Below are 11780 nucleotides of genomic sequence, written 5' to 3'. Positions count from 1 at the left end.
ATGTGTTGTCTTGCTGAAGGCCCAGAAAATGACTCACAATTGTTTAGTGACTTTCATCTCAGCAGCTGTAAGCAAACACATTTATTTTAGCTCTGTATTAAAGTGTTTGTGAGTACACTGAAAAAAATGATTCATTGAATTTAATCAATTTTTTTAAGGTAAGTGGTTGCAATCAATTAAACAAAAGTTTATATTTTATTTTACTTTACTAATTTTTTTTTGTTTAAATGTAGCTTAAATAAATTGATTGCAACCACTTACCTTAAAAAATTGATTAAATTCAATGAATCATTTTTTTCCAGTGTATTTTGTGTTATTTTTGCATATATTTTTATAGTGTGTTCCCTTTAAAAGTGCTGATTAAATCTAGATCAAAACATGATGATTTTCTATGTTGGGACACACTTGGTTATGTTGGTTAATACTGATCTAGCACAGTTAAAATAGTATGTTTCAGCTAGTCAGGCTGGTGGGGTGACCAGTATGCATGTAATTTGACCTAGTATGTGAAAATTCACAGTACGTTTTTATGATTTATTGTTTTCTACATAAAACCGTAAAGAACATTGTGTGAAAATAACGTTAATATCTTTGCATCAAACGTCGATGCTGCAGATCTTTTCATTAGATTATCAGAATTGATATCTTTGGGCCTGGATTTCACAGAAAGGTCACATACTGTGTGACAGCAGATGTGAAAATGATTCAAAATACTTCAATGGTTCATGCATTCATTATTGTTGTTTCTATTCCAGGGTTGTAGAAATGGCGTGGACAGTGCTTCTCAGTAACCTGGTGTTAGGAATTTATGGATTCACTCTCATCACAGGTCTTCCTGCCAACCTCCTGGCTTTTTACACCTTCTGCCGGAAGATTCGCCAGAGGTCCACCCCTATAGATGTCCTCCTACTGAGTTTAACTATTTCAGACCTGGTTTTCCTGCTCTTTCTGCCATTTCGTATGATAGAGGCGGCAAACATGAAGTGGACGCTGCCGAACTTTCTCTGTCCGCTGTCGGGTTTTATCTACTACTCCACCATCTACAACAGCACCCTTCATCTGACGGCCATCAGCGTCGAGCGCTACCTTAGTGTGGCCTTTCCCATAAAATACAAGTTAAAACGCAATCCCAGACATGCGGCGATAGCTGTGGTTTTTTTCTGGTTGATTTCCTTTGCGCACTGCAGCATCGTCTACATTATGCGAATTGAATATTATTCAGTCCTGGAGTCCACCAGCGTGTGCGGTGAGGAATTCAGCAACAATCAGCTGTTAATCCACAGCAAGGTTCGCCTGGAGATTTTTATTGTGCTCTTCTGTGCACCGCTTCTCATCTGTTGCTTCTGCTACATCAAGTTCATTCACATCCTCTACAATCTACCACACATCAACACCATGAAGCGAATGAGAGCCATCGGGATTGCTTTGGGAACACTGCTGATGTTTATTATCTGTTTCATGCCCTTCAACATATTACAATTTCGGAGATTTTTGGGCAAATACGAAGTTAGGCTATATACTTTGGTTACCTGCACGCTGAATGCGTGTCTCGATCCTTTCATCTTCTACTTTTCTTCTTCAGCATTCAGAGAGACTCTCAAGAGCATCTTGCGAGAGCTGATCAGGCGCATGGCCATGCTTTCCTGCCACTCAGCTCTCTACTGCCCCCTGCTGAAGGTGAGACAGCAGAGGAAAGAGCACAGAGATCTGACAGTTCCCGAAGATGTCACAACATAACATTTGCGGTGGTGGATGTGTTGATGGCTGTGGCTGAGAATCGCCGGGGCTTATATAAGCATCAGTGCTGTTTCTTTTTGCATGTTTATTATGTCATCAATAGATGTAAATGAAAGCTAGAGCCAACTTCATGAAATTCTGATGCATTGATGTGACTGAAGTTATTCTTAGTACTCAGACCACAGAGAAATTCAAGTGGATGCTGAATGCAAAACATTTGCACATTCTGTATGTGACCCTACCTGCAGTGTCGGCGCCAGAGAATACAGAATGAGGGGGCCTCCTGTTTTACTAGGGGGGCACCTGGTTCATCTTATTATTTTATTATTAACATGGCACTGTAAAATGCTTGGTACTGATTGGCCAGTCGCAACATTCAAAGGTATTTTATTCCTTAAACAACCGCCTGAAAAACAGCCTCACCCAGGTACTGTGAGCGAGTCACGTTAACAGGGACAATTTAATACCTACGAATTAATACAGAATAAATATGCATAATTAATAACGTATATGAGATTGTATGTACAATGATTAAACCGAATGTTCGTCTTTTGACTTTTAACTTGTTTTAACGCGTCTGGAAACGTTTTCCCAGAGGGTTTGTATTTCTTAAAAATAAGCTAATAAAAGACATCAAATCAAAATGTCTATATATTTACTCATATAGCAACTAAGTTAGCCGTGAAATTAACGGGATTGTTACAGCCAGCCAAGTTGCATGTTGTCGCAAATAAAACCCTCACTATAGTAAAACCATAACTTATAATGACGTTAAAGTGCAAGACTGGATAACTCACGCAAATCATAAAGACCAGTAACTTACATAACCAAATAACAGCAAAAGAAAACAATGTAACTGACATATCTAACACCAGAATGAACCATGCGTTTACCTTCAGAAGAGCTGCAGGCGACGAGAGGACTTTTTAAAACTTTTTAAGAACGTCCTTTTATTTGTCGCGAAATTTCTTTGTCTTGCTCAAATGCCAAGACTTACAAGTATACATTATTTAGACAGAAAATGAGTTCTCACGCATGGCGATTGAGCCCCCGAACGTGACAGTAACTTTCAGTGCAGACAAAACACTGGGGATAGAATTTGTGTTGTGTATGTAACTGGCTGACTATGTTAGCATTGCATTGTGGGTTAGTATTTTAATTATTATTTTTTATTAATTATACTCCGAATTTTAATCAGTATTCATTGTATAACCAAATGTATTTGCAGCACATTTTTTTAATTATTAAGTCCCTAGGGCCCGCTCGTGGCGCCGACACTGCCTACCTGTAAAAACACAGCTAAAGTCATATATTACACTGCAAAACATGATTTAAGAATTTTTTTATCTTGTTTTCTTTACAAATATCTGAAAATTCTTAAATTGGGATGCTTTTTCTTGATGAGCAGGACGACCCAATAAAAGAAGTCTAGTTTTGGACCAAAAAATATCAAATTTAAGTGGTTTTGTGCATAAAACAAGCAATAAATCTGCCAATGGGGTAAGCAATTTTTTCTAGAATTTTTCTTGAATTTTATGTTTAAAATTTTTTTTTTAAAGATTTTTTGCTTACCCCGTTAGCAGACCTTTTGCTTGTTTTATTAACATAATCACTTAAATTTAAATTTTCTTGGGTCATTTTGCTCATCAAGAAAAAAGCATCTTAATTTAAGAATTTTTAGATATTTTTAAGACAAAAATACTAAGAATTTTTTTCTTGAAAATCATTTTTGCAGTGAAGTGACTTACTGTTTTCTCCATAAAACCATAAAGAACATACAATCTTGATATCTTTAATATTGACTAAGTAAGGTTATGTAAAAAAATGATATCAAACTTTGATGCTCCGAATCTCATAATTAGATTGAGAATTTAGTCTCATAGAAAGGGTCACTTATTTTAAATATCCACAAATGTGATACAGAACCTTCATGTACTTATATATATATATATATATATATTATATATATATATATATATATATATATATATATATATATATATATATATATATATATATATATATATTCTGAATTTGATATATATTCTTTATAATTTGCATTAAGTGTATTTGAAATACCTGTTTGTGGCAGCTGTATTTTACATTTAACTGATCTCTGTCCTTTAAGATACAATGCTGCATTATCTTATTTTTATACATTATCTATCATTATATTATTTGCTATGAGTAAAATCATGTGTAACATTTCTTTATACATTGTTTTATTAATAAAGTTAAACCATATTACTCATAACTCCTAATGATCCAGTCATTCATTATTTTACCAGATGTCACACCAGACCCTTACCAACATCACACCCCTCAAAGCCGACACGTCCAGGAATCTGGTCTGTCTGTTTTAAAGTGCTGTGTTTATTTCAGCATTTATTTGTTCATTCAGATCCAGTAAAACTGATTGCAACATTCGACCAATATTCAGAGTAAAAAACTTGAGTATTGATTCATTTGAAGAAAGATTTCCAAACACATGATGTTCCAGATCAAGTGGACACAATTAGGACTAAACTTTCTGATTAAAGGAATAGTCTACCCTTTTGCCATATTAAACTATGTTATTACCTCAACCTAGATGAATGAATACATACCTATCTTTTTTCAATGCGTGCACTGTACAGCACGTTGTGAATGTGTTAGCATTTAGCCTAGCCCCATTCATTCCTATGGTACTTAAAAAGTTTTATTTTATGGCACCATACTTACTGGTATAACTCCTCATGTAACAGTCTTTAAATAGGGAAAACATGGAAGTGTTTGGTGGATTCCCTGTTTGGTACCATAGGCACGCACGCACGCACACACAGTACACAAATACATACACACGCGCACACACACACACACACACACATTCTGGTTTCCATGTTTTGTGGGGACATTCCATTCACGTAATGCATTTTATACCGTACAAACTGTATATTCTTTTCCCCTTACCTACCCCATTCCCTAACCCCAACCATCACAGAAACCCTTCTCCTACTTCACATTTTCAAAATATACATAATTTTGTTTGATTTATAAGCTTGTTTCCTCATGGGGACGTCAAAATGTCCCCACAAGGTCACAAAAACACTGGTATTCCTATCTTTGTGGGGACAATTGGTCCCCACAACGTGATAATTACCAGGTACACACACACACACGCACGCACGCACGCACGCGCACGCACGCACGCGCACACACACACACACACACACACACACACACACACACACACACACAACTATACACCTGTACCTGCTGCCATAAAAATCACCTTGTACACCCAAATCTCTCTCAACATGTCAATGTATGTCAATTATATTTCAGTGCTGTTTTATGCGTTACTTTGCACATCATATTTAAATGCTGTCCTTTGCACATTACACTTTTACCACACTGGTACAGACAGCTTCTGTAACACATAGAGATGTTTACAAGCACTTTCTTCTGTAATCAGAATCTGTATCTGGTGCGTTTCCCAAAAGCATCATTTGCCAACCATAGTCGCAAGTTCCGTTGTTACATCATTTTTTAAAGAATTGGTGTGTTTTCAGAAACCAAATTTCCAACGAACATTTACAAACTGGTGTGGTTTAAACTACAGTTATCGAGCTGTGGTCTGTGCCATGACATGTATTACAGCGAAAAAGTTACTATGCTTTCGGGAAACAGTCGTGAGTTAGTTCCTCCAATGATGCAACGTATCATGATGGCTAAGCAGAGAGTACCTGGTTGGCATTTTTTGTTGTTATTTCTTTTTATTGTAGGCAGTGTTGTATTGTATTGTTTTGTATTGTTGTTGCACTATTCTTCTGTCTTGCACTAGGTTGCACACATGCACTTTATGTGGTTAAAAATACTTTGAGTCCTTAGTTTTGTGTTGTTTTGTAGTTCAGTGTCATGGAGAAACGTTGTCTCATTTTATTATGTACTGCATTGCTATACGTTGAAATGACAATAAAGCCTCTTGACTTGACTATTATTGCATACATCTTCTATTCAAAATACTTTACATTTGCAATTAGATATAGATCTAGCCTAATAGTAGTTGTGTTTCAAAAGTCATTGCATTAATACTAAATAGTCATGCTGTAAAAACAATGTTGTTAATCTGTTAGTATAATATTGTATTTAATTATAACTTGTTGAATTAAAATAGGAAGCAAATGTTGCTTCTTTCCTGTTATGTCATTATACTGTAGGTATGTCACCACGAGACCGTTTATAAGAAGCACAAGCAACATTTAAGAGTGAAAGTGATTTGTTACACTGAATTATTAAGGTAGGTAAAGTCTTCTTTTATTTTTTTTTAAAGTTTACTTTAAAATCATTATTGTGCAATGAAAATGACACCATTGTGCATTTTAATAAATAATGTGTGAAACATATTGAAGCTTTTTCATCAAACATGTTGTTCGCTTTAATATTTCCTAGATAGGTTTAATTACTAATAAGGGAGTGCAGGGGCGAAAGTATAATTTTTCAGAAATTTTTTATTTTTTAAGATAATGTTTTAGGCAGAGATATATTTTTGCTGTGGCCAACAACTCACAAGTGTGGTCTATCATGACCAGGTAAAATATTGCACAAATGTAAAACGACTCGGTATAATTTACTTTTGACCCCGTCAGCCTGGAGGAAAGTAACACAACAGTACAAGATAGATTTTTTTTGTGTTTTTAGTAAATATACATGGCTATGAAATCGTTTATATGCAACTGCAAACATATTTTGTCGTTTATTTTGCAAAAAAAAAGAAATTACATTTTCATTTTAAATTTTAGTTTATATCAAATGTTTCAAAAGCAGTCCGACAGTAAGAACTTGAATTGTTGAGAATAAAACTTTTTTTCAACATTATGAGCACTATAAAAATTTTATTAAATCAAATTAGAATAATATAAATCTTCAACATAATGTAACAGTATTACAACGACAGGAACTCCTGACATTTAAACCCGATTTACTTTTATTTGGAAAAACTCTGAGATAGAGCTGCAACTAACGACTATTTCTTCTGTCGACTAATCTAGCAATTATTTTTCAGATTAGTCGACTACCCTAACGACTATTTTTTATTATTAATATAGTGTTATTTTTTTGATTAGCTATTTAATCTGTTGGATAATCTGTTTTTCTACTCTCTGTCTGATCTGACAGTCATTGTTTGTTTTATTGTATTTTAACGCAACTGAATGCTATTTTCACATATTATCTGTTCTGTTGTCAGACATATAGTGGCGTTTTCCCAGACAGGGATTAGACTAGTCCTAGACTAAAATAAATATAAGAGCTGTCCAAACTGAAAACATCTTGCACTGACATATCTTTAAATACATCAATGCCTTTAGTTTGTCCTCAAAATGCACACAAGTAATGTTTTTAGTAAGGCATGTTTGTTTAAAATTATATTTCCTAATTAAACTAAGGTCTAGTCCTGGCTTAAACTAATCTCTGTTCAGGAAACCACCCCAAAGGCTATTAAAATAGTGACTAAACATGACCCAATAATCCAATCAGCTGTTACTTTAACTACTAAGTTTCTAAAATCTTGATTTATAAACGCGACATTGCAGACAATTCGGCACAAATAAAAAAATTGCCATTCCACAGAGTTACTACAGAAGGCATGCGCGGGCATAGGAGAGAGAGAGAGCTCGCGCACAAGCACATAGAGAACCAGTGTGTGTGGAAAAACACTGCTAACCTTTCATGATAAACTCGAATTAGTCGTCTTCTCTGTCAGTAACATCTGACGTTTACGTGAAAATGCAAGTACACAGAGGAATCCGCATGGAAAACACAGCCAACTTTTAATTCTTTCACTCAGTGTCATGTATGAGAGGCGCTGTCTATGGGCTTCACGCAGAGAGAGAGAGAGAGAGAGAGAGAGAGAGAGAGAGAGAGAGAGAGAGAGAGAGAGAGAGCGCGCACAAAAGAGGCACCACCGAGCGCTCACAACAATAAATGAAGCCGTTTTAAATGAAAATAAAAATGTAAATGTTGCGGCCATTGTTGATTTTGTGTCGCACACAAACAAATCAATGTGTGGAAAACACTGCCAGGAGCAGAAGCCGCCATTACGCGAGATGAATGTAAACAGCGTGACGCGGCGACGCATTTTACGCATGTCGACGTATTTTCGTAGTCGACGTAATCGATGACGTCGACGCGTTGTTGCAGCACTACTCTGAGAAAGCAAACTTCAGGATGGGTTACAGCACTTAAATAACCTGTAGATTGATCAGTAGTTTAACAAATGAAACAAGAAACACAACGCGTTATAAGAAAAAAATGACCACTTTAGGAATTTACTTATCATTGTTGAAAAACAGCTTTCTGGACCTACACGCGCAAAACGATGACCAAATGAATGCAATATTTGTCAGCTTTCAAAAAATAGATTTTTATTGCTGCTTGTTTGCATTACTGATGCTTCCTCTAGGCAATTAAACGAAACTTAGTTTCTATTGAAAATTCTTATGAAAAATATGTTTCTATAGGTTGTGTAACCACAAGGTTAAAGATTTGGGGTTAGAAATTAAAAGGTAGCAATGTCAACCCAGACAAGGTCACATTTAATGCTGGCCTGCTAAGGGAAGGTTGTACTGTCCAAATGAATTTTACCAGAGACATACACTTATCTGATTATAAAATTTGATAAGTGTCATTTTACACTCACCAAAATCCCAAAAAGACTATTGATTCATTTATTGGAAAGTTGATGCTCTTTAGATGCACAACAGCATTTGTTTGTCTTACTGAAGGGACACTGACTCACAAAGCTCTCATCTCAGCAGCTGTAAGCAAACAAAATTATTTTAGTTCTGTATTGATAAATTTTACGTGTGTAAGTATGTCATTTTTTATGATTGTTTTGTACATTCCACATAATGTAAAGAACATTCGGTCAAAATATAATTTGATAATATTGAGTAAAATCATCTGAACGATTTAAATCAATCTTTGATGCTCCAAATCGCATCATTAAATTATGAGACATTATGCATTTGTTAATCTTTTTGTCTCTATTAAGGCTGGTAGAAATGACGTGGACAGTGACTCTCAGTAACCTGGTGTTAGGAGTCTATGGATTCACTCTCATCACAGGTCTTCCTGCCAACCTCCTGGCTTGTTACACCTTCTGCCGGAAGATTCGGCAGAGGTCCACCCCTATGGATGTCTTCCTAATGAGTTTAACCATTTCAGACCTGCTCTTCCTCCTCTTTCTGCCGTTTCGTATGGTAGAGGCGGCAAACATGAAGTGGACCCTGCCAGACTTCCTCTGTCCGCTGTCAGGTTTTGTCTTCTTCTCCATGATCTACAACAGCACCCTTCATCTGACGGCCATCGCCGTCGAGCGCTACCTGGGTGTGGCCTTCCCCATAAAATACAAGTTAAAACGCCATCCCAAAAATGCAGCGATAGCCATCGTTTTCTTCTGGTTGATTTCCTTTGCGCACTGCAGTATGGTCTATGTCATGCAATACCATTATTTAAACCCGAACATCACCGCCACATCCAAGAGGAACACATGCTACGAGGAATTCAATGACGAACAGCTGAGGATCCTTCTGCCGTATCGTCTGGAGCTTTTCATTGTGCTTTTCTGTGCGCCGCTTCTCGTCTGCTGCTTCTGCTACATCAAGTTCATCCACATCCTCTACAATCTACCCAACATCAACACCATGAAGCGAAGGAGAGCCATCGGGATGGCGGTGGGAACCCTTCTCGTCTTCATTGCCTGTTTCATGCCATTCAGCCTAACACATGTTGTGGGATATATTGGAGGCTACAGCACCGAATGGAGGCAGTATGCATTGCTTACCAACACGCTGAACGCGTGTCTCGATCCTTTCATTTTTTACTTTTCTTCTTCAGCGTTCAGAGAGATTTTTAAGAGCATCTTGCGAGAGTTGCTCAGGCGCATTGCCATGCTTTGCTGTCAGTCAGTTCTCTACTGCCCCCTGTTGAGAGGTGGGATAGCGGGGGAGAGAGCACAGCGATCGGACAGTTCCCACTGATGTCACAAGATAACATTTGTGATGATGAATGTGTTGTGGCTGAGTATGAAGAATTAGATGAGCACCGGTGCTATGCTTATTTTTACTTATGTTTATTATTTATACAGCTGTGGAAAAAATTAAGAGACAATTTTAATGGTCCTTTTCTTTTCTTAAAGGTGCAGTGTGTAATTTTTAGAAGGATCTCATGACAGAAATACAAAATAAGATACAAAACTATATTATCAGGGGTGTATAAAGACCTTACATAATGAACCGTTATGTGTTTATTACCTTAGAATGAGACCTTTTTATCTACATACACAGAAGGTCCCCTTACATGGAAGTCGCCATTTTGTGCTGCCATTTTTCTACAGAAGCCCTTAAAGGACAATTTTTTTTAAAGGCCGTTGGTTGCAATTCGCAACCTCACCACTAGATGCAGCTAAAATTTACACATTGCACCTTTAAGTAAAATTATAATTTTACCGACAACATTTTTGCCAAATTCCTAATAAAAATTTGGTTTTTATTTGCATTTATTTACAGAAAGTTGAAATGGGGGAAACATGGTCAAAATAAAAAAATAGATGCATTGTTTTATGATTTTTTAAAACTTGAAAGAAAACAAGTTCAAATTAATTTCTCAACAACAAAATACTAATTTGTTCATGTATTTTACGAAAAATTCCAAAATGAAATATTTTTTCTTGTCATTTGTCTTTTACATTCGCTGTTGGATGACTTAATGTCATCTCCCGATGTTTGCTTTTACAGAAACTAGACTAAAAAGGTAACAATATATCTAGAATAATGATTAAAGTCAAAACTAAAGTGGTCTCCTAATTTTTTCCACGACTGAATATTTTTTAACAGTCAACCTTTGTCAATAGACGATGTAAATTAACGCTGATGCCAATTTATGCACCGATGTGACCAAAGTTACATTCCTAGTATTCAGACCACAGAGATGCTCAAGCGGATGCTGAATGCAAAACATTTGCACATTTTGTATTTGACCCTACCTGTGAAAACCCAGCTAAAGTCATATATTATTAACTAAGTAAGATCATGTCAAAGACTTTGATGACCCCAAATATGAGACTTTAGTCTGCACTGTAATTTTTGTTGTTGAATCAATTTACAAGTAATGTCAACTTACTATCATTTATTTTGAAAAGAGATGAGTTGCTACAACTTATAAAATGAAGTTGGCCTTTTTCAGCTCATCTGTAGTTATAACAACTCATAATAGTCAAGATAAGTAATAGTAAGTTAAAATAACTTATACATCTGAGTTGATTCAACAAAACAATTATATATTTTTTCATAATTTTAAATATTTAAATATTTTTAAATATTCACAAAGGTAATTACAAACCTGAATGTAATTTCATTTTTTAAATATATATTTTTATCATTTGTATTAAATGTATCTGAAATGTACATGTTTATGGCAACTGTATTTTACATTTAACTGTATCTCTGTATTTTAAGCTAAAATGCTGCATTATCTAACATACATCATCAGACATCAGACTTATCGGCAATGAATTTAATCATGTGTAACATTTCTTTGCTACTTTTTTTATTAATAAAAGAAATACTCATAACTTCTTATGATGCAGTCCTGTCCCCCAAATGTCACATCAGACCCAGACCAACATCACACCCAGTACAAAACAAAACCAGAAATCTGGACTGTCTGTTTAAAAGTGCTGTGTTTATTTCAGTATTCATTCATTCAGATACTGCAAAACAAACTGCCGTACTTGACCAAGACTCAAAGCAGGAAATGTACAATCGAGACCAAGACCGCAATCTAGACCCCACCCCAGATGTGTGATCAACAACAGCGAGATGTCAAATGAGGTCATGCAATATTTTAGGACACACAAAGTTTTATCCACCCTTAAAATGTTTATGTGAACTTTTATGTCTTCTACATTCTGTATGACTATCAGTGATGAACTGACAACATATGTAGATGTAGATCAGTCACAGCCTTTAGTTTCTGTGGGACTGCTAGTTAATGTGCAATTA

The 11780-nt window shown here is 35.8% G+C and overlaps 2 protein-coding genes across 3 annotated transcripts; both read left to right on the top strand.

Annotated features, from left to right (window-relative positions):
• Positions 1-765: 765 nt before the first annotated feature.
• Positions 766-2308, top strand: LOC129448786 (free fatty acid receptor 2-like). Its single transcript, XM_055211390.2, has one exon. The coding sequence runs from the start codon at positions 766-768 to the stop codon at positions 1735-1737; it is 972 nt and encodes a 323-aa protein (XP_055067365.2). The 3' UTR covers positions 1738-2308.
• A 3631-nt stretch (positions 2309-5939) lies between these two features.
• LOC129447648 (free fatty acid receptor 3-like) lies at positions 5940-10143 on the top strand. 2 transcript variants are annotated; one of them, XM_055209396.2, is made up of 2 exons: positions 5940-6016; positions 8771-10143. In XM_055209396.2, exon 2 carries the CDS (start codon positions 8781-8783, stop codon positions 9756-9758), a length of 978 nt encoding a protein of 325 aa, XP_055065371.1. In that variant the 5' UTR covers positions 5940-6016; positions 8771-8780; the 3' UTR covers positions 9759-10143. The 2 variants fall into 2 exon arrangements, with proteins under 2 accessions (XP_055065371.1, XP_055065372.1); XM_055209397.2 differs by lacking the exon at positions 5940-6016 and adding an exon at positions 8338-8536.
• Positions 10144-11780: the final 1637 nt, after the last annotated feature.

This window comes from Misgurnus anguillicaudatus, chromosome 10, assembly GCF_027580225.2.
Source record: "Misgurnus anguillicaudatus chromosome 10, ASM2758022v2, whole genome shotgun sequence".
NCBI classification, from domain to species: domain Eukaryota; kingdom Metazoa; phylum Chordata; class Actinopteri; order Cypriniformes; family Cobitidae; genus Misgurnus; species Misgurnus anguillicaudatus.
Note: the sequence above shows the minus strand (reverse complement) of the source record. Positions and strands in the feature narration are given on the sequence as shown.

Excerpts from the sequence above, each read along its gene's own strand:
- LOC129448786 (XM_055211390.2), top strand. The coding sequence starts at position 766 with ATGGCGTGGACAGTGCTTCTCAGTAACCTGGTGTTAGGAATTTATGGA.
- LOC129447648 (XM_055209396.2), top strand. The coding sequence starts at position 8,781 with ATGACGTGGACAGTGACTCTCAGTAACCTGGTGTTAGGAGTCTATGGA.